Consider the following 25,988-nt stretch of genomic DNA (forward strand, 5'->3'; position numbering starts at 1 on the left):
TCTTCTCCCGCTGCGGGGAGCCGCGCCGAGTGCAAGCCACACCCCCACCATTCTGATTGGCCAGAATTATTCGCCCCGGCCCAAGAGCCGGATCTTGTGGCTTCTGATTGGTCCAGGGTGATCCACACCCACGGCACAGCCCCGCCCCCGACTTTAGGAGCTGGGGCGGGCTGTGGAACGCTCAGACGCCGCGCAGGGCGGGGATTGGCCCGCTCCCTTCCTGTGCGTTCGCTGCAGCCGTTCCTGGGACACCTGCTCACGGTGCCCCGTACTGTGCTCAGCTCCCAACTTGAGCTCCGCGGCGCGGGGAGAAAGGCCGTGCGTCCCCGGCCTCCGACGGGAACCGTGCTGAGCGTTCTCCGGGCAAGATGAGCGCGGACGCGGCGGCCGGGGAGCCCCTGCCCCGGCTCTGCTGCCTGGAGAAGGGTCCGAACGGTTACGGCTTCCACCTACACGGGGAGAAGGGCAAGGTGGGCCAGTTTATCCGGCTGGTGGAGCCCGGCTCGCCCGCCGAGAAGTCGGGGCTGCTGGCCGGGGACCGACTGGTGGAGGTGAACGGCGAGAACGTGGAGAAGGAGACGCATCAGCAGGTGGTGAGCCGCATCCGCGGGGCGCTCAACGCCGTGCGCCTGCTGGTGGTCGACCCCGAGACGGACGAGCATCTCAAGAAGCTGGGCGTCCCGATCCGGGAGGACCTGCTGCGCTCCCAGAAGTCCGAACAAGCCGAGCCGCCGGCCGCCGCTGACGCGCAGGCTACAGACCAGAATGAGGCCGAAAAGAGCCACCTGGAACGGGTAAGTGCGGGTATGAGACTGGGATTCCGGAGAGACTCGGGCGCCCCGGACGTCCAGCACTTATTCTGAAACTCGAGCAGCGAGGAGGAAACGGCTTCTGCCCTCTGACCCGAAAGCCATCGCAGTTCCTGAGGCAAGCCTCGGACTGCGACCCGACCCCATCGCCCTATCCAGGGTCGCTGGGGAGCAGAGCGCCTTTGCCGCCTGCACTTTCGGTTCCCTTGAACTCTGGGGAGGCGACGCAAAGGAATTCAGTCTCCTTCTCGGCTCCCATTGGATTCTGTCCCCCATCCCGCACTCCCTGGAGCCCTTTCCTGGGCTATCCCTGCCTGCAGCCAAGCTCTCTCGCTCTGTCTCTCTGTCTCTGTCTCCCTCCATCCCGCGTCAGTACTTGTGGACAGTAGCTGAAATTGGCGTGGATGCTGAGTAACAAGAGGTCCCTGGGAAGGACCTCGAAGTCCTACCCGCACCACCTCGGATCCCTAGTTTGTACATCATGAACTCATACCTATTGGACTTCATCCTTCTCTAGTCTTAAAGTGACTTCTAAGAAAGAGAGGAAGTCCCAGCGTCTCCGAGCGAGGGTGGGGGTGGGGTACAGGGAGGAGGCGCAGAGACATCTTGGGGGTGGTGGCTCTGCCACCCTGGAGGATTTATGATCCTCTGGAATGTGAGGAGTAAGCGCTCGCTAGTTGGTATCTGGGAGCCTGGTGGGAGGACCTTAGAAGAGGAGGAGAAGGAGAAAGATGGTTGGGGGAGGGAGCAGTCATACGGCCAGGCAGAGTCCACCGTGGGCAAGTGGTCTCGCCTTAGTATGGTCACTGCTCACTCCAGCGTCTTCATAGCAAGCCGCCTAGTTGGTTTTGCCTGTGTTTGGTATTTACCACAAACAACCCCAGTTTGGATCAGCTGCTGGAGGGGCAGCTGGCAAAACAGGAGCTGTTGTGCTGAGCCTCCGTTCCCTAGAGAGCAACGAGAGAGGGAGGCCAGGCTCAGGGCAACAGACTGTGGGAGCAGGGTCCCTTCCCTTCCGTGTGTACTAGCTGTCTACCTGATAGGGACTTGTGGCAACGGTACCCATGGAGCCAGGAAGATTCTCCCTCAAAAGAGAAAGGACACAGTTCAGCCTTAAGGTTGAAGGCGGAGCCTGAGAGTACCAACTGGTTTGGTGGAAGTGAGGTCACCAGAAGCCTTGTTCTGCCAGAGTTCGGTGCTGGGAATGCCAGGGCCACCAGGTTCCCACTTCCTGCCAGTGCCAAATTGGCATTGGCAAGCAGTAATAGAGTCCCGGCCGCAAATTGGAACAGGTGACCTCTGCTCCTAGGCACAAACCCAATTTGAACTTTGTCCATTGAGTCACCATTACCTTCACTCCCACCCCCACCTCACTGTTTTTTCCTTTGGACTTTAGCACCAGAACAGATAACCAGCAGCCTCCCCTCACCCCCCAGATACTCATCACCGTGCAGTCATGCTCGGCTCCTCCCCTTGCCCTTTTGAGTATGCTACTGGGTGCTGGAGGGCCGTGTTGAGGCCATGTACAAGACTCTGTATCAGACTGTTTTGTATCTAAAAGCAGTGAGTGGGTGGGGGCTTCCTCTTGGGGATCTGTCCTCTGAGAAAACACATAATCCGGGTCCCCAGGTGGTAGTAGGACACCATTTGTGTAGATTCCTCAGGCCAGGAGACTCAAAGTAAAACCGTCCTGGAGATTTCTGAGCTTTGATTTTTCCCATCTGTAAAATAGGAGCATTGGGCAACATGATCTGTCTTTTCAGGAGTTATCAAAAACGCCAGGGAGTACTTGTCCCCTGCTAGATGGTTAAGTTCATTGTTGCCCAAACCTTGAGAAGTCCTGTCCCTTCAGCTTTACTCTGCTGTGTTTCTCTGGTATAGAGTTCCCATGGTGTGGTGAGCTTCCAAAGGACACTCCCCCACCCCCCTTCCAATATTGCAAAATATGCCAGTAAACACTGAGGCATCCCCTTTCCTCAACTGAGATTTGACAGTTTTGGCCTGGATTTGTTTGCAGAGCGGGAACTGCTCTGTTAATCTCATCAATTCTCAGGTGACAAGAGGTGTCAGCCAGAAGATGATGCTGTTGAGGAGACTGACCGAGTGGCATCTTGGTGGGCCATGAGCAAACAGGGCAAGTGATGAGAGGTGCCTGGAACATTGGCTATCCCTGCTGGCCTCCTGAGGCCCGAGGAGATAAGAGATTTCTTTATTGAGACAGGGTTTTAGTATGTAGTTCTGGCTGAGCTGTAGACCAGGCTGACCTCAGCTCATAGAGGTTCTCTTGCCTCTGCCTCCCAAATGCTGGGATCACAGCTCTTCTCCTCCACACTGAGCCCCACCTTGTTTCCAAAGACAGTATCTAAGGCCTGGGAAGTTTAGATTTGTAGGGATGGCTGATTTGTTTTGAGACAGGACCTCACTATGTCACTTGGCTGGCTTGGAGCTCTGTGTGGACCAGGCTGGGCTTGAACTCTCAGATATCCTCCTGCCTTCTGAGTGCTGGGATTAAAGGCCCACCAGGCTGGAATTTATGAATCTGGCTAAGCTGACTGGCCAGTGAGCCCCATAGATCTCCTGTCTCCACTTCCCCAGCACTAGGATTATAAACCTAAGCCTCTACAACTGGCTTTTTTATGGGAGGGGGGCGGGGTGCTGGGGCTGGGGATTGAACTTGGGTCCTCATGCTTGTACAGCAAGAGTTTTACTGTCTGAGCTGTCTCACTGGCCCCCTTCACCTGCTTCCTATTGTCTTTGCCTACCAGTCACAGAACAAGGCCTAAATCCTTGAGCTTTGGCCCAAAGTGGGGCCCGGGCAGACCTGAGCCAGCTCAGCTGTACCAGCTGAACTGCCTGGAGTCCAGTTTCTTCATCTCCCTAAGCCTTTGTTTCCTATTGTGTAAGTTGGAGATGATGGCAGTGACCTCATGAGGTTATTAGGATTACATAAGGATGCATGTAAGTCACTCAATACCTGGCACTAAGTACGCACTCAGTAAATGTTGATTGTTGGTATTCGAAGTAATAAATAGTTCACAGTGATGATTCCTCCCTACCTGGGCAGGTGCAGCTGTGGCCAAGCCCAGCTCTAGAAGTGCTCAAAGATCACTGTTGTTTAATGTTTATGTGATGAGCTGGGTGTGGCGGTTCAGGCCTATGATCCCAGCACGTGGGAGGCAAAGGTGGGAGGATTGCCCCTTCAAGACCAGCCTGGGCTACAAGGCCAGATTCTGCATTAGTATTTATTATTATTATTATTATTATTATTATTATGGTTTTTTTTGAGACAGGGTTTCTCTGTGGCTTTGGAGGCTGTCCTGGAACTAGCTCTTGTAGACCAGGCTGGTGTTGAACTCACAGAGATTCACCTGCCTCTGCCTCCTGAGTGCTGGATTAAAGGCAGGCACCATCACCACCCAACTGCATCAATATTTAATACTAGCTATAATAATAGTTCTATATAGTACCATGGTTCTCCACAAAATTGGCAACCCACCCTCCCCACAGCCCGGCTCATTCCCAATCATGCTAAAGATCTGAATCCCCTCGTGTCACTGTGTTCATGTGTTCACAGCTGCCACCTCTAATACATCGGAAGCCCCAGGGCACAGCCTTGGGTTATTTTTATTCTGTCACCAATACTGCTCCGTACCTACTATAGGGAGGTGTTCAGTAAGTGTTTTTGAATTAATGAGTGAACACATAGCAGCTATAAGGGACCTTTGTCCCAGTTCACCCCACTCGGCACACCTGGACTTGTTGGTGTGTCCGGTACACCTAGAGATGGAATCCCAGATGGAATCAACCACTCCTTGCCTGTTAGCAGCTTCCCTTTCTTTCCACAGGGAAGCCAAAAGTCTAGGCCTTTTGTAGTGTTGAGAGTCTCCACTCTGCTGCTTCCTGGGTCTGAGGCACTGTTCCTTAGTCCATGCAAGCCTTTGCTTCCAGTCAGTGAAATAGGATACCTGTCCCCAGCCTGCAGGGGTCTTAGGAAGAGCAACAAGACAACAGCCATGAATGGGAAAGCACTCAGATTCTTCAGGTCCCTCCCAGCCTTGACCCTGATCCTAGAGGCAAAGCAAAGCCAATGTTGGTACCCCAGGAAGCAGGAAAGATGGGTGGGCATGATTAGCTGACAGGTTTAATTTGGCCAAGATGAAGCTTCAGAAGGGCTGACTTGGAAGGAATCTACTGGGTGTTTGGCTTTGAAATGGACAGGTGTGCCCATTGTGGTAGTGCATACCTTTAGTCCCAGCACACAGGGAAACAGAGGCAGGTAGAGCTCCATGAGTTTGAGGCCAGCCTGGTCTACATTAGCAAGTTCCAAGCCAGCCAGGGCTACATGATGAGACCTACAGACCCCCTGCTTCTTAGCCTCAGGCCATTGGTAAGTTTTTCTTTCTGGAATGATTGTGTTAGAGGCAGAAAGGAGCTTCCTTCTCAGGAAACCCCAGATCAATGGGGAAGGAAAACCCCACCCCACCCCACCCCCAGGCTCTGGGAAAGTTGGGGAATGCCTAGGAGTTTGAAGGCCTAGGAGCAATGTCAAAGGCGGTTGGAGATGTGGCCTTTTCTCTGGGGAAAGTGAACTATAGCTGATGATGACTGTTGTTTACTAACTGTCCTAAGGTAGGTGGACCTATCTGGAAAGGAAAAATATTTAGTGCATGTCATTACCATCACCCCAGGCGGGTCTCTTACAGGGATGGAGATAGCTATTAAGATGACTCTCAGCTAGAAAGCAAGGCATCTTGGCTCCCCAGCCATGACCCCACTCTGTGTACCTCCCTTTGGCCACACAGTTGGGTTGTACTTCAGGGCCTGGCTCTCCAGGTAAATTAGGACCATCACAGTGTCATAAACTCAGGCTTCTTTGTGCTCAGTGATAGTTTGTCTGGTATATACAAGGCTGCAGGTTAAAACCCCAGCAACACAAACATGTAAAATTGGAGATTCAGGGTGCTTTGAACCAGCTTCCTGCAGGGATTGGGGTAACTAAGGTTCCTCTTGGAACCAGAGCGTTTAGGCATTCTGTCTTCAGAAAGGTATGGATGTCTCCTAGAAGTAGTTCAGCCCAGAAGGGGTAGTTCCTATCCCTTCATGGGTGAGGTGGAGCCTGGGAAATAAAGTCTTAACCCCTACCCGCCCCTCCCACCTCTGCTTTCCCTTGCTAGTACCCCTGTAGCACAAGCTGCAGGAGGCTGGCTTTGTCTGTTGACTGAACCTCCCCCTGCAGGTAGGACAGCAGCACACTCTTCACACCGAAGCCACAGCAATCTTTCAGTCCTACATAAGGACAAGCTATAGATCTCCTGAGGGTCCCATGACTTCAAAGGCAACATGGTAACATGCAGAGAGCATTGGCCAGATTCAAATCTCACTCAGTTCAGATACAAAGGCAGCCTCAACACTTCCTTGTCAGGTGGCAGCCCCAATGCCCATAGCAAGCTCAAGAGTAGATCCTATTTGGGGCTGTCCCTGAAACATAGTGGTAGAAAGTGAGGCAGCTGAGTTTTGAGCCACTGGCCACATGAACTGTCCAGGAGGAAGTATGCTGGCCGTGGGACCTGGTGCAGGTCGATATCCCTTATCTGACATTCTTGGGACTAGAAGTGTTCTGAATTATGGATGTGTGCCAGCTTCGGAAGAACTTACACAAACCTGAGATACAGGGTCCAGACCCAAGATGAAATTCACCTCTGTTTCAGTGTAGTTTCTACACACAGCCTGGGAGTAATCACATTTTGTTTAGGAACCAAAGCTTCCTAGTATGGAATTTTCCATGTGTGATACCATGCCAAAAATTTCAGATTTGGGGAGTAAAGATGTAATTCTTTCTGTCGATGCCCTGAGCATAATGGCACTCACCTATAATCCTTAGTCTTCTGGGAAGTAGAGGCAGGAGGTCATTATTGGATCTGTAGTGAACTTGAGGCCAGATCAACCTGGGTTACAGGTGACCTTGTCGGGAAAAAAATTCAGATTTTTGGAGCAATTTGCACTTCACATTTTTAGATTAGAGATGTTCAGTCTGCAAAAATAAAAAGAGGTAAACTCTTTCTTTCTGTTTGTTTGTTTGTTTGTTTGTTGAGACAGGATTTCTTTGTATGTAGTCCTGGCTGTCCTAGAACTCACTCTGTAGACCAGGCTGGCCTCAAACTTGGAGATCCACCTGCCTCTGCCTTCCAAGTGTTGGGATTAAAGGCTTGTGCCACCACACCCAGAAACTATTTCAAGTTTTTAAACAGACCCACACTTGAGATACGATAATATTTTGTATTTTGATTACATTTTGACTGTATCCCCTGGGGGTGGGAGCGGTGCTAGAACTCACTGTGTAGACTAGGCTGGCCTCCTGGCATTGCCATTGCCCCCATGCCTGGTTCTTTTTGAGGGTTCCCTACATGTCTGTTATATTTGTACTCTGTAGAGCTTGTCCAGCCTTGAGTTCAAATCCTGCTCTCTCCTGTTATCAAGCATGTGTAGTTGGACTATTTATTCTTTGAACTTTGCTTTCCCCTCTGAAATGCGGGCATATCTCCCTTACAGAGTACAATTGGGGTTTATATGAGAAAATATATATGAAGCCCCCAGCATAGTGCCTAGTCCATATTACACATTCAGTAAATGACAGCTATTTGTTTTTTCAATAATGAGCCACAGTTTCACAATGAGCTCCTTGAATGTCCTTGCTTAGCCTCTTGGGACAGCCCATAAATCTGCAAACTCTGGGAGAAGGGTGGGGGTTGGTGATGGAGGACTGCCTGCCGGGCAGGCAGGAAGGCACCTGGCGGCCAGCCTTGGATGGTGTCCAGCTAGGCAGTAGCCCAGGTACCAGCCTGCTCTGTCTCAGGCTTCCCCAGCCTGGGAGAAAACAGAGCGGAACTCTGCTTCACCATAAGTCTGTCTGTCCAGCACTGACCACAGACACTAGTGAGAGCAAGGACCTGGCTCAGGAGTATTGGTGTATCTGCAGCAGCCCCCGTTTTAGCTCTCCTGGTTCCTCCTGCTACCTGGCTCCTACAAGGACCACCACACACGTGAGCGCTCGCACACACACAAAGCAATTGGGAACAGAAGTGTTCTTGTACAGATGAAGAGAGGAAGGATCCTACAGGGAACTTGAAATGACATCAGGCTTGGTAGTAGCCAAGCCCACATCAGGAGTGAGCAGAGGACATCTTTAGCCTACAGGGGCTGAAGTGGCGCAGAGTTCCAAGCCCCTGGTCACTTCTCAGCCTGCCTAAAGGGCAGTGTTCCATGCTGCCTTTATGTGGCAACCCTCTGCAGAATCAAGCCATTTCCATCAAGCTTACTTGAGGAACAATGCCAGCTCCAAGCCTATGTCCCCCAAGTCCATGGGAAATAAACCCTAGCTGCTTCCCGCAGCAAAGCAGAAATGTCCCCAGCCTCTCCCCACAAAGGCTCCTCCTCCTGACCCCTCTTAGTCCCCCATCTCTATCTGGGGCTACTTCCCCTGTGTGGGACAGCAGGACACCAGCTTATTTCCATAAATAAGAGCCCTGGGCTGAGCTGGGCTGGGCTAGGCTGGGGAAGGACAGTCTTAGAAAGTATTCCCTGGCCACCCTGGGGGTCTTCCCACTCTCACAGCCATTGCTGCTGGGGCCTGGAACTGAGAGGCCCTTGGGAAGTGCTAGAAATTGCCCTGCTGTTTCTCCTGAGCCCATCACCATGGTATCAGCCAGGGAGGAGCTGGGCCCAAAGAGACATTGGTCCCCCAGCCACCCAGCGGACCTCCCTCAAGGGGGAGCATGGAGCGGCCTTGGGCCTGCTCCCCAGAGACTGCACTAGGACTAAGGTATCGACTTTCCTCGGCTTTCCAGGTGGCCCATGTGTGGGTGGTGACTATTGAATTCCGTGGTCCCCATCTTCTCCCTGGCCTACAAAGGGCGGGAGGAGATGTTGGCCTGGCTTCTTAGGGTGGGTTTGAACCCTGGGGCAGAGAGTCAAGGGGCAGCCCTCTGAAGAAGGGAGAAGGCTCCTTGAGGAGGGTTTGGAAGCAATGCTCCTGGACCTCTCTGGAAAGCTGAAAGGGAGGCTCAGTCCAGCATCATTCAGGTCCATTGACACCCTCTGCCACCATTGCCTGGGGCTTTTGCCTCTGTCTCCAGTCTCCTGAGCCTGTCCTGTATTTTACTTTGGAAGTTTATGTGGAGGCTGTATCTAGCCTCTGGGCCCATGTTCCCATGAAGGTGCTCCCCCTCCCCCCTGCACCCCGTCCCATGCTATTGCTTCTACTGGAGTTGGCACAAGTCGTAAGGCTGTTTAAGGTAGAGGGGGCACGCACACCAAGCCCAAGATTGTGTGGAGTTTTTCCCCCCTCTATCTCTTTTCCCAGAGGCACAATCCAAGCTCTGGTACCTTGCCCCTCCCCCATCTCTACTTGACTTGAGGCCTGGGAACCAGGGGCCTGCCCCCAGGGGACTCTTCTAAGCTCCACCCAAGCTGGGACGGGCTGACTCAGCAGCTGCATTGACAGTTCATGGGGACAGGAAGGGAATAGGCTTGTTTCTCTGAAAGTTTCAAACACCCCTCCCTCCCCCACTTGTGAAGGAAGAGACCTAAAACGGTAGTTCTCAACTTTCCCAATGCTGGGACCCTTTAATACAGTTCCTGGTATTGTGGTGACCCCAGTCATAAAACTATTTTCGATGGTACTTTATAACTATAATTTTGCTACAGTAAATCATCATGAAAATATCTGACATGCAAGATATCTGATGTATGACCCCTGTGAAAGGGTCGTTCGACCCCCAAAGGGGTCCTGACACACAGGTTGAGAACCACTGCTCTAGAGAGACTTCTGAAAGGGACCCATTAGCATGGAAGGGTCTGTGAGTGCTTCATAGACCGGGCTTTCTAGAATACCAGTCACCTACGCTACCACCCACAGACCCCTGGATCAACCACAGAGCCACCCAGAGGGCAATAGAGTAGAGGATGTCTTATCCCCTTAGGCAGGATCCTCTAAGTCTTCCTGGTCCTCATGCTGCCAGAAGGATGCAAAGTGGACCTTTGAACTCTGATGACATGTCACTAGAAAGGGGATGCTGAGGTGCGGTAGGGAAACCCCAAAGCACAGACTTGGAACTGGAAGGTGGGCATCACAGAGACACCTAGCCCAGCCCTGCCCAGTACTAGGGAGCCACCCCTCCTGAACCCTCAGCCTGGCTCTAGCCACAGTGCCAGCCCGGGCATGCTCACAGCCTCGTCACCTAGGCCAGGCTTTATCCTTCCACTCAGGTTGGGGCTCTGGCTGCAAGAGGCGTGGAGCTCCCGGAAGGAAGCCTGTGGTTTCATTAGCTCCCAGACACCTGGTCAGTGTGAGAAGCGCCCCCACCATCTGCCTATCACTAGGCTTCACTCCAGGCTGCCTAGTTCTGGACTCAACGCTTAAGGGCAAGCCCGATGTTGTGGTGGGAGGAAAGCAAGTCTCTAGTCAGACTGAGTGGGCTTTAACCTTTCTGTGTTGTAATTTCCCTGTCTCAAAAACAGCTAACCAGCTTCAGCCAGGCTGCTGTGGGAAGTCTGGGGAAAGGGAATCCTGGGGGGGGCGGGGGGAGTGGAAGGCAAGCTGGGATTCCACACACTGAGGGCCAGAGGAGGTGTGTGGCTAAGGTAGAAAGCTGAGCCCGTCTGTCCTGGTGGCAGCAACTCGTCAGACCTGTTCAGCTCACCTAGGCAGCCTGGGGGAGGGCCTGTGGCAGCTTTGTGCGGGGATTAGCTGCAAGGAAGAGACTCCTCACTCCCGGAACTACATGGTTCTGGAGGTGGGGGTGGGCTCCTGGAGGGGCTAGGTCACAGCAGGTGAAGGGCTGGATAGGCTGAGGGAAGGAGGGGCCTCCTGTGGTACCCTCTTTTTGCTACTCATTTGGTTGTCTTTGCTGTTTGAGGTGAGGGGTCTCTGGGATCTGGGTAAGTAACCACTATGGAAAATCCCGACTGTCACCTTCTGTCTTCTGGACTCTTTACATTCCTCACCAACATCCTGAACACAGGTACACAAAGCCTGCCCAAGCATTTTTTTTTTTTTTTACATCTTTAAAATTTACTGTGTGAACATATGTATTATGTTGTGTGGGGTGGGAGTGCCATGGTCATAGGACAACCTGTGGGAGTCACTTCTCTCTTTCCACCCTGTGGGTCTTGGAGAGCAAACTCGGGCTGAGCTTGGCAGCAAGTACCTTACCCCAACCAGCAATCTCTTCTTTGGGATGGCAATGCTGGTAAGGTGAGGCTGGAGGCCCCAAAGCTTTCCCTTTACTCCTCCCTCCTCTTCCCCTCCCTTGCCTTTTGTACCCCCAGCTGAGGATTTGGGTTTCAGAGCAATCTAGCCACTACCCTCCCCAACCCAGTAGTATCTCAGAGTTACATGCTTGTTCCTTAGTAGCAAGAACAATGGCAAAGTCCTGGTATGCTTGGGGACTTAGTGAGAACAATGGCAACATCCAGGTCTGGGCAGGCACTGGGAAGTTCAAAGTGTGGCTTTATACTGTGTCATTGGGCCTCAGCAGCAACCCAGAGAAGCAGGTAGCAATAAACACCTCTAGAAAGGAAGACCCTGAGACCCAGAAATGGAAATGATTCGCCCCAAGTCACAAGCTAGTAGGAGCACTTTGTTGCCCCATAGGGTAGGTGGCAACTAGGGTTCCAGCCAGTGGAGAACAGGCTTGCCCCAGGCTTGGAGTTGGGGTCAGGGTGGAGCTCGGGTAGGGCTTGCAGAGCCTCCAGCTTCTGTAGGCTCGTGTCCAGTGTCTGTCCATCTGTCAGCCTGTGTCATGAAAGCATCAAGACTGTAGCTTCAGAGCTGAGCTGCCCAAAGAGGACGGAAGATATTGAAATTGTCCCAGCTAATGCCAGGGTGCACAAAAGACACTAGCTTATGTCTTTCAGGGGAAAGAGGGGTGGCGGTGAGATGGCTCAGTGGGTCAAGGCACTTGCCACCAAGTCTGATGACCTGACTCCCAATTGTGAAAGGAGAGAACCAACTCTCACAAGTTGCCCTTTAACCCCGTTTGTGGGCTATGTCATACTCATGCTCTCTCTCACACACACTAAATAAATAAATACTGTTAAAAGGAAGAGGCCAGGCGGTGGTGGTGCACCCAGGAGGCAGAGGCAGGCAGATCTCAGAGTTTGAGACCAGCCTGGTCTACAGAGTTACACAGAGAAACCCTGTCTCCAAAACAAAACAAAACAAAAAATCAACAACCCAAAAAGTAACAGGCCCTGCTTTCCAGGCCACGGTCTGACCACATTGGCCCAGCCCTCTTTCATGGTCTCCTCCCCATATGAATCCTTGGGGGATTAGACACACACACACACACACACACACACACACACACACACACACACACACACCTCTGTTGCTCCCTATATCCTTGGCTGGATCTAGAGCTAAAAGTCCCATCTACCCCAGGACTCTTCCCCCAGCCACCTGCTGGGTTTCAGGTTATCAGGGTCACATTTGGCTGGGCCATTTGGCTCACTGGAGTCGAGGAGGGAGCCCACTAGAGATGAAAACCTTTACTGTAAACAAACTGGCCAGCTTTCAGTAAACAGCTATCCATGCTCTCACAACAGAGAACAGATACAGGGGCCAGGTGCCCACTCATGAGTCTCAGGTGCCCAGCCAGGCCTAGGAGGACCAGATGAGCCGTGGGTGGAAAAGGATAAGACCAAACACATGAGTAGTAGAATCCAGGAGGGAACCTAGCCCAGGCAAGACGGTGGCTCACCCAGAGCCAGTCGGCTTACTTCAGTGCTAAGTGTCTATTCATATCTGAACCCTGGGCCAGATTCTCTTGCCTTGCTCTGTGGGCTCCAATCACCACTGGAGGAGAGTGGAGTTGGAGAAGGTGGTATTGGGACATTGTGGAATGACATGGCTGCTTCCTACATCCCCACAGCGTGAGCTCCGGCCTCGGCTCTGCACCATGAAGAAAGGCCCCAATGGCTATGGCTTCAACCTGCACAGCGACAAGTCTAAGCCAGGCCAGTTCATCCGAGCAGTGGACCCAGATTCCCCCGCAGAGGCCTCTGGACTCCGAGCCCAAGACCGCATTGTGGAGGTGATACCCTGTACAACATTCTCTGTACTCTCCCAGGCTCTTCCTTCCTGATCTTTGCTGCTTGGGGGCAGCCTCGTACCGTCTGTGGTTTGATTAACCCATGGGATGTGGGCAGTGCAGACAGAGGTGCTGGACGGTGGGCAGCTGCACAGGTAGAGTAGAGGCACAGAAAGGATAGGTGCTAAGTGGTAAATGGGACTAGACAGGCTTAATGGTTCTGCTTTACCAAATGCACACTCTACACCCAGGATTTATCTGCCAAAATCCAGGTAGATGCCAGAGGCCACCAGCACGGCCTTCCTGATGCCTGAGCACTCTGGGCCAGGCACAAGGATGGACCCAACACCCTCTCCTGAGTTCAGCTTTGAGACACTGTTCTTCGGCTGTGCTCACGACAGAGGAAATGTGAACTAAATGCTTGGGCTGGTCCCAGAATCACAGTGTGAGAACCTTAGAGCCACAGATCAGCTCTTCCAAGACTTCTCACTTTACACGTGAGAAAACCAAGGCCCAGAGAGGGAGGTCAGAGGAGAGCCCAGCCCGGGCTCCCAGGCCTCCCCTTGCTCACAGCTGTGTTTGCATAGTCTCCTCTGGGTATTTTCTTTGGCGCTTCCCATTTGTCTTGCTTCCCAACTGACTGTCAGAGAACTGCTGGCTGGCTGGGTTCGGGACTAGGCACATGTGGGGATTCAGCATTCCCGGGTGGGACCTCTTCCACCTGCCCTCCCCAGCACTGAGACCTGTGTGGGTGACCCCCGTCCCTGCCCTGCCTCACAGGTCAATGGTGTCTGCATGGAGGGCAAGCAGCATGGGGACGTGGTATCTGCCATCAAGGCTGGAGGGGATGAGGCCAAGCTGCTGGTGGTAGACAAGGAGACTGATGAGTTCTTCAAGAAGTGCAAAGTGATCCCGTCACAGGAACACCTGGATGGTGAGTGCACAGCTGGGTGTGTGGCCAAGTGCCTAAGACTTGGCCAGAAATGGGGGGTAGCTTCTCGGATTGTAAGGAGAGACCCAATAGCACAGGTTGGAGGAGAGTAGAAGCTGGGATGGGCCATGAGCGTCTAAAGGTGGCAGCTGATGGTAATTAACCACAATTAACATGAAGGAGGGATGAGATTCAGTACCAAGCACGGCCTGGGCCTCTCCCTAGTCCAGTGAGTTCTCAGACTGACGGTCCCTCTGAGAGGAAAGAGTTAACTCTGGAGCAGCCTCCAGCCTTTGCTGGGCAGATCAGAGTCCAGTGACAGGGGCCCAGTGCTCCCCTCCCCCTTTGTCAAGTTGCCTTGGAAACTCAGGCTTGCTGGCTCTGGAGAGTAGTGGGTCCCCTTCAGTCCCTGGGCCCCTGCCCTCTCCCCCTCCCCCACTCTCATCTTGCCAAGCCTGGCACCTCTTCCTGTTCAAGCCAAGCCAAAGTGAGTAGGGCCACCACACCACACCACACAGCAGGAGGGGCTGAGCACCCCTACTCCTTAGTCCAGACTTTCTGCCTGGGAAGATGGCTCTGGAAGTGTGCTCTGTTGTGCTATGCCGAAAGTGAAACCTGTCTGGACTTTGCAATGGGTTCACATAGCTCAGATCTCCGAGGCGGATGCAGTGTGGAGGATTCACGGGTCTCAGAACCTAATATACAGAGGCACCACACCATCTTCACTAGTCTCTGGAGGTGGACCAGCCTTCCCCCAAGCCGAAAGCCGGGGGCTGACTTTCTCTCTCACTGGCCTCTCCTGACTCTGCTCAGGACATTGCCTTTGCACCTCCTTGTCCCCTCATTTCCAGATGCCAGACAGTTGCCATTATTGTCTTTCCAAGGCAGCAGGTGCCAGCTATATAATCTGAGGTGTGGCCCTAAATCTGCCTTCAGCCCCTGAGAGGTGTGAATACCAAGGCCCAGCCCTGCCCTAGGGTGGATGTGGGTGGAGGTCAGTTCTCTCTTCTACCATCTGGGTCCTGGAGATCCAACTCAGGTAATCAGGTCACCACTGAGCCATCTCTCTGGCCACACACAGGTGATCTGTTTTTTGACTGGCTACCCTAGAACTCCATCCCATCTTAGCGCTCCTGCAAGCCTGGCATCTTGGCATTCTGGGTCAGATGTCAAGCTAGGCCCAGAAAGGTAGCTCAGTGGTAGAGCACTAATTAGTATACGGAGGGCTGTGTGTTTGGCCCCCAGCACTGCACCAAGTATTACTGTTAAAGGGAGCTGTCTTGTCTATCACAAGTTGCCAGTCAGCATCAAGTAGCCCTCCTCAAGTGTGATCCTCCTATGCACACACCCAAAAAAGTTCCTCCAGTTTGCCAAATGAGACATTGTAAGAGTAAGTTGTAGTTGAAAATACCAAAGTATGGCACTGTAGTGGGGTCTTGTTTTCTGAAATTGTCAAACAATCTTTCTGGGCACTGGGTCATCAAAATGTCAAATTACATACAGTAGGTTTCAGCCAAAAACACTGTGGCCTTTGACCTCCAGTATGAGGTCTGGTGAGCTGCCCAGGGCATAGCTCTGGCCTCCTCTGCTCTCCTTCCCCAAAGTCTTTAGACTGACCTTTGCTGTCTCCCTCATCTAGGCCCCTTGCCTGAGCCCTTCACCAATGGAGAGATACAGAAGGTAAGGGGGTCCTCTACCCACTTCTCAATGGGGACAGGGAGAGTGGCAGCATGGTTGGGAGTCTGGCTCAGGCTGACACATCAGGGTCCAGTTCCAGTTTCTTCCTGAGCTCCAATCCATAGGACTGCCAGGGTACCCCAGCCCGTCAGGGGTAAGGCTATCACTTGGGAAAGGCTTGCCTGGGGCCCCTCGGCAGCCCCCGCCTCCAACTCCCACCATACAGAAGAGGCCATTCTTCCCCCCAAGAACAGAGCCTCAGTGTCTGGCTGTTGGTCCTGCTACTTCCAGTCTGAGTTGGAAGAACAAAGTCCCTCCCCTTGGGCAGAAGGGAAGGGGGTGAGGCTGGGAGCCAGCTGAGGCCATGGAAGGACCCAGGAAGGGGCTGAGTGCCAGGCTCACGCCCAGCCAAAACCTCTACTCTGGCATGGGCTGTCTCAGAATCAGACCACAGAGCCTGGAGTTGGCAAGAGCACTTTGAAGGCTTCCTTACTCCACAGGGACCTAGTGGAGACAAGAATCAAGCCATGGTCCCCACCTTTTGCCACCCATCCTTGGTTCTAGAACTTTCTGTCATCTTATTCCCTAAAGACCCTGGTTGGCTACTTTGGGGTTAGGACCTGGAGAGGGCTGCAAGAGGTTAAGGGATTGTATATGCTCCTCATGCCTAACAGGAGGACCTTGGTGGTCCTGTGCTCCAAGAAGCCCCTCTTGGGTTGCTGATCCAAAAAAAATGAGTCAGCGCTCAAAAGCTCAAAAGCGCTGGGGAGGATGAGAGATTCCACAGTCCCGCCCCCGCCCAGGTGATGGCTGGGACCAGGCTGCCCCAATCCTTTTAGGAATGCAGCAAGATAAATCTGGAATCTGGGTGGGTGGCCAAGCCTGAGCGAGGACCCTTCTCTCGTAAGGGTTCTTTTCTCAGCCCCTGCCAACCCATACTTTTTCCTTTCTGTGCCAGGAGAGCAGCCGTGAAGCCCTGGTAGAGGCAGCCTCAGAGAGCCCCAGGCCAGCCCTGGTGAGATCCGCCTCCAGCGATACCAGTGAGGAGGTAGGCAGGCCCTGTGGGGGCTGGTGGCTGAGTTACAGGAAGCCATTTCCAGGCCACTCTGGTTCCTGGCACACTAGCCTGCCTTTGAGGTCACATGGGGAGGTGCAGTTTGTTCTTGTGACCTGGCTACTTTGACCATGGCCCCAAGGGATCCACCTCTCTGAGGCCAAGGACCGGGGAGCCCTTAGGGGTAGACACTGACTCTTTCCTCCTTTTCACAGCTAAATTCCCAAGACAGTCCCAAGAGACAGGAGTCTACAGAGCCCTCATCTACCTCCTCCTCCTCCGACCCCATCTTGGACTTCAACATCTCCTTGGCTGTGGCTAAAGAGAGGGCCCACCAGAAGCGCAGTAGCAAGCGGGCCCCGCAGATGGACTGGAGCAAGAAAAATGAACTGTTCAGCAACCTCTGAACACCGGCCACCCCTGGCCAGCGCTGGAGAGTGGACCAGCACACCCACCCACCCACCCAACCTAGCTCCTCCTCCTCCCCCAATCACCCACCAATCAACATTCAAATCAGCATCCCCCCCCCCACACCTTCCTGACACATCTGAGTTTCCTAGGAATTCTGTTCTTGCCCACCTTAGGGAAGGGGAAGGTTTCTGTCCCATCCCCTTACTCCTCCCTGAGGGCTTCATCCTACCCAGTGTACCCCCACCAGTCTGCCTAGGACATCACCGGGACCTGCACCAAGTGTGGACCTTTGGACCTCCCTCGACTACATGTGATGACCAAGTCCAGGGCTGACCAGGGACTTGACTGTTGCAGCCATTGCTCATAAGGGTCAGGGTGCCCAAGGTCCTCACAGCTATGGTTTGGCCTTCTTAGGTCCATTTGATTTTTTTTTTTTTTTTTTAGAGTGTAGCACTGCAGAATTTAGAGGGGCTCTTTTAATGATTCTTGTGATTTTCCTGGTTGTTTGTACCCAGAGCATGGCAACAGCCTCATCCTTAAATTTTGGTTTCTACTCTCACCCTGAACGACCTGGGTGGCACGGGGAAACCCTGGCAGCCTCTGCCTGTACTGAGCCAGGTGCCACCACTGTAAGGACATGTCTTCAGAAATTCACTGGTTCCTTTAAGCAGCCTGAGCCTGTGTGTCTTCCTTTGGAGCTTTGCCTCATACCTTCAGGTCTAAGAGAGTGGGCAGTGAGCAGTACTCCTGGAGGACCATCTAGGGCTCCCTGGAACTCTAAGCGGGAGTGACTTTTCATCTACGCAAAAGTCCACAAGGCCCTCCAGTTCTGTCAGGGCACCCTGGTACATGGGACAATAGGGATGTGTATGGGGACTGGGAAGGGGAAGCTGAGATCCACACACAGCTAGGGCTCCAAGGCTCCTCATTCTAGATGTGTGCTACAAGTCTTACTACTACAGAATTGGGTTCAGGATGTGAGGATGGCTTTTGTCCCTGTCCTGTCCCTTCCTGTCCTGTCCAGCTGTCATCCTCATCCATCCACCCCCCCACCCCCGCTCGCACCCCCACACACAAGGGGTACAGGATTCTCAGCAGTCTGAGCCTGCCGCAGACACCCTCTTATCTGCCCAATGGCCTGATTGGAAGGCACATAAGCAGCACAGGAGAAAACTGGTCCACTTAGCTGCAGGGCACATTGCCTTTCTGCCAGGAGGCCCTTGAATACCCAGACTGCTGGACCAGGTCCTGGGACAGGTGTTCAAAGATGAAGGGGAGGTGACTCCATTCACTGATTTCACAGAAAGACCACTTAGAACCAGGTTGCTGGGCTGAAAGGAGCAAATGAGGAAGACAATGGCTCTGGGCGAGAAGCCCTGGAGCCCTCTCTCTGGGTTGGGAGAAGGGCCATTCACTATCTGGCCATCTCAGCATTAAGGTCTGGATTCCAGCAGCTTTAAACCATCCAGAGCCCTTATCACAGTCCCTATCGTCTTGTACGTGCCTGCTCAGCTGGGCCTGGCCTCCCTCATCCACCCACACTTCTACCCTTTGACCCCAGGTGGAGGCCCCCAGGCTGGTGTAGCAGGCCTAAGCATTGCCCCACAAGGCTTGAAGAAGCCCCTCCCTACCTCACCTGCTGGGGTGGAGAAGCTGTGGGGGACCTTTGGCTGGAAGCTGGACCGGAACTCCTGGCTAAGGTCTGGAGCAGAGTCCAAAAGGAGCCAGTTTTAACCCTTGCGATCTGGGGTAAAGATGTCAAGACCAGGACCTGGAGGTCTTGGTAAACTTTATGCAAAGACATCTCACAAATGCACTTCTAACCTCTGTCAGAGCTGTTTTGAAAATATGCCTGGCCTTTCTTGGTGACAACCTCAGATAACGACAGGGTATGGGGACAGTTAGAAGTCAAAAGCTTGAGGGGTCGCACAATGTGACACCCTCCTGCAGACCCTAGAGAACTTTGCCAGCGGACTGTCCATCCCAAACCTGTGCCTCTGCTGCCCCCTAATGGCCAGGTTGGATGCAGCTGCTGGAGACAGGGTAATGAGCTGACAGGAAGGGGAAGAGCAATGGCCTCTCACCTGCAGCAGGCTCCAGGCTTCTCTGACAGGGATGCTCCCCAGACACAAGGAGCTGTATCCAGAAGTCCTCCCCTCAGACCTGTCTGGCTCCAAAAAGCTGAAGGCAGGACCAAGGCCAGCAGGCAGAAGAGCCAGCCCCCTCCTTCACAGGTCACCTATCTTGCCAGCTGACAAATCCTTGCCAGGATTTAGCTACCCTGCCCCAGCCGTCAGCATGAGAAGGATGAAGGAAGGAACTAGGGAAGGTGCCTAAACGAGTGTTTTACTCCACCGGGACCCCAGGAAAGGCTGGCTTTCTGGCTCCCAGTTCCCACGTCCACCCTAGCCTCGGTGGACTCCAGCCATCTGTCTGTTCAGTGCAGCCATAATCAGGCCGGGGAGACTTCCTGGCTGCTGCCAGCCAGAGGAGGCCCAGGTGGGCTTAGGAGGGTCTGGAGCAGCCTGAAGACACTGTACATGACTCTCCCATGCAGCTGTCTGGCCTCGGGAGTGGGTGGCTCCAGGTCTGCTCACACAGGGTGGCTGCCACAGGCTCTGCCAACTCGACTCTATAGGGCTTCTCCTCCACGTGGCTGGTCTGCTCCAGAAGCCACTGCCGCTCTGCCTCAGTCACTGCCAGTCTGAGTGTCACCTCCTGGAAGACGTTGCTCACTGCCACCTGTAGGAGCCCGGAGAGCAGACCTAGTGTTAGAGCCGAGTTCTAACACCAACAGCTCTACTTCCCTAGGCCTCCCCAATGGATGCCCTTACCTGCTTAAAATGTAGTTTCTGGAACATCCGGATGCTAGGCTCATTTTCTTGCCCAATTTTGGCCTCAAACTTGGTCAGACCTAGCTTCGTCACTCCTCCAGAGTCATTGGGAGAAGGCAAGCAGTAAGATGAAACCTCCGCTCTTCTAGCCCCCTGCCCCAGTCTGCCATCCGCTGCCTCCCTTGTGCCCGAAGAAGGCACAGCTAAGGCTGACCCACTTGCATTAACTCTGGCTTACCATAGGACATCATCAGGAGAGACGCCTCGGTGCCAAGGCCCTGGCCCCTGCAGCTGGGCTCTAGGAGAAAGGACAGTGTGCTGGGACCAGGGACCAGGGACCAGGGACCAGGCTCCAGTATACTTTACAGGCACTGGGTCACTGGTATGCCATCGGAAAAGAACAGCACAGGCAGTGAGAGAAGGAAGGCATGAGGCTCCCAGCAATCTGAGCCCCCTGTTCCCTTCACCAGGGAGCTCTTGGGAAAAGCAAAGGACCAAAAGATGCAGAGGCAGAAGGGGCTCCTCCACAGCTTCTGAATCGCTTCTCTTTGGAGGATCCCCTCCTAAGCATAGAACAGATGGAGTTTTGGAGACTAGAAACTCAGCGGTTTTGGGATGGGGAGATGGTGGCTCAATGGTAAAGTGCTTACAAGGAAGACCAGAGTTTGATCCCCAGAACCTGTGTAAAAAGGCCAGGTGTGGCAGCATGCATTTGAAGCCCAGTACTGGGGGAGCACAGCCAGCCAGCCTAGTCTACTTGGCAAGCTCCAGGCTGATGAGAAACCCTGTCTCAAAACAACTACAAAAACAAAAAACAAACACAACCTGAAAAGATGGCATTGCGGAACAATAGCACATATGCAGGCATGCGAGCATGCGCGAGCGCGCGCACGCACGCGCGTGCGCGCACACACACACACAGAGGTTAAGTTCATACCAAGTATATGGGAGAAAGTATGAACCCAAGGGTTAATCACTATGCTGGGTGTGGGACAGGATAGCAAGCTGCCAGTCAAGAGCTAGCTGCGCACAGCTGACTGAGCTACCCTGGGCGCCTACTAAGTTCTGTGAAGTTCTGGCTAGGCCAAGTGGGACAAACCTGCAATCATGACCTCGATCTCCCCCAAGGTGGGGTCTTCCAGATCTGTGAGGAAGAGGTTCACATCTCCCACCATGCAGCTCTCCTCAGGGGGGCGAGGCTGGGCCTGCCACTTCTCGGCATCCAGCACAATGAAGGTGCACTCTGAGGGTGGAGGTAACAGTTAGGGCCTGCAGTCTTCAAAGGAAAGAGGTGAGGATGGTGTTCCCACCCAAGTCAGAGAACAGCAGGAGAAAAGGAGCCCAGAGCCTGGTACAGGGTTCCAAGTCTGCCTTTGATCTGAAGGGGGAGACGGCCTTGTCCAAGAGGTGTCTGTACTCAAAGGAGCAAGGGACACAAAGAGTAGGTGAGGGACTGGGCCACTATGTGTGTCAAGGGACATGAGAGCAGGGCCTAGATTAACAGCTAGAAATCTAACTGCTTTATTATCTCTAAATCCCTCCAAGCCGGGTGTCCGCTCAGGAAACAGGACAGCAGAGCCAACCACAGGCACCACTTCAAGGATAAGCAACTTCCAAACATCTTGGCACAGTGTGTGTGGGGGGAGGGCAGGAGCTGGGAGATGAGAAAGGAAGGGCGAGTGGAGGCTGCCCGGCGGGGGGAGGGGGGGATGTGGTTGGGGGGGTAGGCAGGGCACTCCTCACTGTCTTCATCTTCACACCAGCTGCACTGCATCTCATATTCCTGCTCTAGGGTCAGCAGCTCTGAGGCTGTCAGGTGCCGAAGTTCCTCTGATTTCATCCACTCATGGTACCTGCAGATTGGGGTTGGGGCAGCAAAGACTTGGTGTTAGGTGAGTGGTACTGTTTCTGCAGGGTGGGTTTCAATGGGTGTGGAGGGACAAGCCTGGATGCCCAGTACCTGGGAGGAGGAGGCAGGAGGATCAGGAATTGGAGGCCAGCCTGGGTTACAGGAGACCCTCTCTGGAGAGGATGAGGGCTCGAGTTTTGTCTGAGGAAAAAAACCAGTGTCAGTCTATCAGCACCACAGTTCCAAATAGTGATGAAGTGTAAGGTACAAACAAACAAAAGACCCAACACAAAGTATGGGTTTGTGCCTTCTGAAATGAGGTGGAAGGCAGGGATGCAGGCCCCACAGCACTGACAGAAGACTCAAGGAGAAGGATGTGGTCAGTCAGAAAAGGCTTTCCCCAAACAGCAGCAGCAGAGAGAGGCAGCCTCATGTGCCCAGATTCCCTCCCAGCCAGTGTGAAGCCAAACATTCCTCCAATTCCTGAGGATAAGCATATGCCAAGCCTACCTCAGCAAAGAGGATTGGGCAGACCTCCACAAGGCAGGGTGCCAGGGACCTCTCCAAAGCAAAACTATTGGTAGAGGATCCCCCCCACACACACACACACATACATGCACACACTCACACACATACATTCTCTATGCAGCCGGTTTCTCAATTTACCAGGCATTTGCTAATGAACCCCACAGAGCGTCTGCAACTCACTTCTGGCCTTTTAAACAGTAGGCCTCAAAACAATGTGACATTCAACATCTGGGACAAGCACATGACACCAGGAAATGCCATCAGTCACTTAGAACCAGGGAAGAAGACACCTCTTTGTTCTTTGCTACACACATCTAGATGAGGTAATTCCTAACTGAAAAGCCAAAAAGGAAGCTGAGGGGTGAAAACGAAAAAAATGGGGAGGTGAGTTCTCCACTTCAGCATTCTTCTTGTATGTAACTTTTTCCCCCTTTGAGATAGGGTCTAACTATGAAGCCCTGGTTGGTCTGGAACTTACTATGTCGACCAGGCTGGCCTCAGTCTCACAGATCCACCTGCCTCTGCCTCTTTGGGTGTTGTGCTGGGATCAAAGGCGTGCAACGCCGCACAAGTAATAAACAAAACCGACTCTGAGATTAGAAGGGAGAAAGGCCTTTTCACTGCGTCAACTGCCAACAGCCCCAGCCCCACCCACGCACCTACAACTGCTCGCAGCCAGGGAACAGTTACCTAGGCACATGCTCGGAGGTGTAGGGTACTAGGGCCACCTTCTTGCCCAGCAGCACGGTGTTCTGATTCAGCCTCATTGCAGCTACCTACAAGTGGGAGAGTTAGAGACTTCTGAGCCCCAAGTGTTTTACCAGAGGTGGGGCTGTATTAACAAGGGGGCGTTCTGCCTTTTCCTCACAAACACTTGGAAGAACAAAGTTTCTAAAAACTTTTGCCAGAAAAAAGAGCCGAAATGGTCGACAGTTCTCGGTTCTCATCTCAGGGGCTGGCCAAGTATTGGCTGCGGCTTCTATTCCCCAAGAACTTAGATCTGTCAAACCCGAGCGCCGCATAACCAGGATTCACATGCGACGTGCCCCTGTCCGGGGAGTCCACCCCTCTTTAAACCTGATTCCCACCTTCCCTCCAGCGTCCCCGCCACCCGGCTCTGGCCCTCCCCGTTTCTGGTCCCCAAGCCCCACCCCAAGTTTCCAGGCCTCAGCCCTTTGCGTGGCTCGACACTTGTTCCTCGACCCTCTAACAGCCTTGGTCTGCAAACTGCCAAGCTCACACCCATCCCCCGCCGAGCAAGGCGTCCCCAACAACAGGCGTCAGCGCCTCGCCCGGAGAGCCAGGCTTTCCGCATGCGTGTGAGCGCGCACCCGCCACTTCCGCCACGCAGACGGCAGCCGCTGGGCCCAATCCCGGCCACGCCCCCGAGAGGCGACCAATCAGAACCCTGTGGCCCTCCCGACGCGCTCTCTGGGAAGGTGGGTTGCGGAGCATGCGCATGCGTGCAGCCGGCTCTGGTGCGGAACAGCTGGTGCCGGGTGGCAGCCGCGTAACTGGAGGCGGTGGCCGGTGTGGCCAGGAGCCGGCTGTGCTGCAGGTCTGGGACGGTCGGGAGGGTAGCCTACGGTGCACATTGCTGTGAATTTTGGAGTCCCACCAGGAGGGAGGAGAGGGGGAGGCTCAGAGCTGGGCTCTTGAGAAGGGAGGAGGCTTAAGGGTGGGGGACCCTAAGGTAGGGCAGGAGTCAGGTGAGGGAGCCGGGACCCCATCTAAAAGAAGCTTTGGGACAAGGAGTTAGGATGGAGGGGAGACCTAGGAAAACCCTGGCGCTCCCTCTGTGTGGGCGGAGAGCTGCCCTGTACAGTAGCGAGCTCACAGATACTGGAATGAAACTGACATACGCACCTTAGGTTAGAGGGGGCTGTAATGGTGAGTGAGGCTTAGTGGCTTCGGAGGCCCCTCAGTCACTTGGAGTGTGAGCAGCATCCAGGCAGAGGGAAGTGCTTTGCATAGCAAGAGTAAAGTTAGAAGGGGGTGTCCAGGGAGCTTCGTCCCACCAAGGCTGCCCCATGACAGATGCTGAGGCCAAGGTGTCTGAGATAAAAGGGCTAGATGTCAAAGAAGCAGACCGAAAGTCTCCCCATCCCCATCTCTCTCTGTCCATCCGAAAACTAAGCTCTGCTCTTTCATCGTAGGAGCCGCAGCTCGCACGTGCTGGCCCGACACAGAAGCAGCCTCTGCGGCCAACCCTTCTCATTCTGTGGAGATGGCGGGAGAAATCACAGAGACCGGGGAGCTCTATTCTCCTTATGTGAGTTTTCCTCCGTCAGTGTGCTCTGCTCACTGTCATGCCCCTGGTGTCTAGAGAAGCCCACTGTCGTCCCTGGGCCATGCTACTGACTGGCCTGGTTTAAGTAGACCCTCGTGAAAAACAGAGACCAAAACTTCCTAGGCTGAACTCAGGGTTCAGCTGTCTTGGCTCAGACTTTCAATATCCGACTCGAGGTGGTGGCTCATGCTTTTAATCCCAGCACTCGGGAGGCAGAGGCAGGCTGATCTCTGTGAGTTCCAGCCTGGTCTACAGAGCGACTTTCATGACAGGTTTCCAAGCTACAGAGAAACCCTGTCTCTTAAAACAAAAATTCAGGCTCATTCCCCTTTTGTTTCGTCGTTATTTTTAAAAGTTTTTATTTTTAATGACTCCTCTGTGTGTGGATATGTGCATGCCTGCCAAATCCAGAAGAGGGTACCAGATGTCCTGGAGCCTGAGTTACAGGTGGTTGTGAGCTGCCCAGTGTGGGCGCTGGGAATTGAACTCAAAGCCTCTGCAGGAGCAGCTGTTGCTCTTTTTTTATCATCATTTTTTTTTTTAATTTTAAAAGTCTTTTCTCATTTTACATACCAACCCCAGTTTCCACTCCCTCCCACCTCCTGTTCCCCTCCACTCTCCCCTCATCCCATCCCCTATCCACTCCTCAGAGAGGGTAAGGCTTCCCATGGGAGTGAACAAACTCTGGCACAATCACTTTGAGGCAGGACCAAGGTCCTCCCCCTATATCTAGGCTGAGCAAGGTATCCCTGCAAAGAGAATGGGCTCCAAAGAGCCAGTTCAAGCACTAGGGATAAATCCTGGTCCCACTGCAGCAGGTGCTCTTAAATGCTGAGCTGTTTCTCCAGTTCCTCTTTTAGATGCCAACTGGACAGTGTCAAGCCAAACATAACCAACTTGTTAGTCTCCCGTAATACCTATCTCAGGGCTTCTACCGATTACACTCAATTCTGCCATTGCGATGCGCGTCACTGACAGCTGTTGTTTTAGAGTTTTGTCCACCTCAGCAGTCCACAGCCTCTTTTGTCTTTAGCTGAATTTTAAATTTCGCAACTTTTGTGGTCTTGGATGTTGAAAGAGGCGGTGAACTGCAGAGACGTCCAATTGCAGTTTGGTAGAGACTGCAATTACGACAATTAGAGCGATTGATTTCTCCCTGAGTTGAATCTGCGACCTCCTCTCACCCCCACACACTCAGTTTATCTTTTCTCTGTGTAATAGCCAGTTGGTTGTGGTTATTGCAGCACGGGGCCTTAACTGGATATGTAGCTGGAGGTGATCGTGTGAATAACCAGGATTGACTCACACTGCTGCCAGCTATCACCAAAGAAAGTGGCTCTTCTCCATGGAGCCTTCTTTTCTAGAATTTTCCTGGCTTCAACAGCTGCTCTGCTGTTCACACACAACTCTCCCTCCCCCCTTCACTTCTGTAGTTCACCAGGGAAGATCTCTCTCTCTCTCTCTCTCTCTCTCTCTCTCTCTCTCTCTCTCTCTCTCTCTCTCATGCTGGAACAGA

At 53.3% G+C, this 25,988-nt stretch overlaps 3 protein-coding genes across 7 annotated transcripts in view; 2 read left to right on the forward strand and 1 right to left on the reverse strand.

Annotated features, from left to right (window-relative positions):
* Positions 1 to 169: 169 nt before the first annotated feature.
* Slc9a3r1 (SLC9A3 regulator 1) lies at positions 170 to 17,647 on the forward strand. The gene is made up of 6 exons (XM_027425734.2): positions 170 to 794; positions 12,740 to 12,901; positions 13,679 to 13,832; positions 15,469 to 15,509; positions 16,465 to 16,554; positions 16,776 to 17,647. The coding sequence occupies exons 1-6, from the start codon at positions 369 to 371 to the stop codon at positions 16,965 to 16,967; spliced, it is 1,065 nt and encodes a 354-aa protein (XP_027281535.1). The 5' UTR covers positions 170 to 368; the 3' UTR covers positions 16,968 to 17,647.
* Positions 17,648 to 19,296: 1,649 nt separating this feature from the next.
* On the reverse strand, positions 19,297 to 23,476 carry Nat9 (N-acetyltransferase 9 (putative)). Of its 4 annotated transcripts, none has more exons than XM_027425737.2 (8): positions 23,334 to 23,476; positions 22,873 to 22,958; positions 21,766 to 21,855; positions 21,549 to 21,658; positions 20,905 to 21,048; positions 20,044 to 20,103; positions 19,806 to 19,909; positions 19,297 to 19,713 (listed from the first exon to the last, which is right to left on the reverse strand). In XM_027425737.2, the coding sequence occupies exons 2-8, from the start codon at positions 22,947 to 22,949 to the stop codon at positions 19,477 to 19,479; spliced, it is 822 nt and encodes a 273-aa protein (XP_027281538.1). In that variant the 5' UTR covers positions 22,950 to 22,958; positions 23,334 to 23,476; the 3' UTR covers positions 19,297 to 19,476. The 4 variants fall into 4 exon arrangements, with proteins under 4 accessions (XP_027281538.1, XP_027281540.1, XP_027281539.1 ...); XM_027425738.2 differs by having other exon boundaries at positions 19,477 to 19,713; positions 19,806 to 19,900; XM_027425739.2 differs by lacking the exon at positions 21,766 to 21,855.
* A 150-nt stretch (positions 23,477 to 23,626) lies between these two features.
* The window catches only part of Tmem104 (transmembrane protein 104), a 60,658-nt gene continuing 58,296 nt past the window's right edge, over positions 23,627 to 25,988 (forward strand). For both annotated transcript variants that reach the window (XM_027425731.2, XM_027425732.2), the window contains exons 1-2: positions 23,627 to 23,740; positions 24,339 to 24,454. In XM_027425731.2, the coding sequence (XP_027281532.1) occupies positions 24,410 to 24,454 (45 nt within the window). In that variant the 5' untranslated portion in view covers positions 23,627 to 23,740; positions 24,339 to 24,409. The remainder of the gene's footprint in view (positions 23,741 to 24,338; positions 24,455 to 25,988) is intronic.

This window comes from Cricetulus griseus, chromosome 7 (genome assembly GCF_003668045.3).
Source record: "Cricetulus griseus strain 17A/GY chromosome 7, alternate assembly CriGri-PICRH-1.0, whole genome shotgun sequence".
In the NCBI taxonomy this organism is placed as follows: domain Eukaryota; kingdom Metazoa; phylum Chordata; class Mammalia; order Rodentia; family Cricetidae; genus Cricetulus; species Cricetulus griseus.

Coding starts and splice junctions, on each gene's coding strand:
- Slc9a3r1 (XM_027425734.2), top strand. CDS start 369: ATGAGCGCGGACGCGGCGGCCGGGGAGCCCCTGCCCCGGCTCTGCTGC. Junction 795..12,739: donor AAAAGAGCCACCTGGAACGG/GTAAGTGCGGGT, acceptor ACATCCCCACAG/CGTGAGCTCCGGCCTCGGCT. Junction 16,555..16,775: donor CCAGCGATACCAGTGAGGAG/GTAGGCAGGCCC, acceptor TCCTTTTCACAG/CTAAATTCCCAAGACAGTCC.
- Nat9 (XM_027425737.2), bottom strand. CDS start 22,949: ATGAGGCTGAATCAGAACACCGTGCTGCTGGGCAAGAAGGTGGCCCTA. Junction 21,659..21,765: donor CTCCTGCCTCCTCCTCCCAG/GTACTGGGCATC, acceptor CCCAATCTGCAG/GTACCATGAGTGGATGAAAT. Junction 19,910..20,043: donor TCTCCTGATGATGTCCTATG/GTAAGCCAGAGT, acceptor CTTCTCCCAATG/ACTCTGGAGGAGTGACGAAG.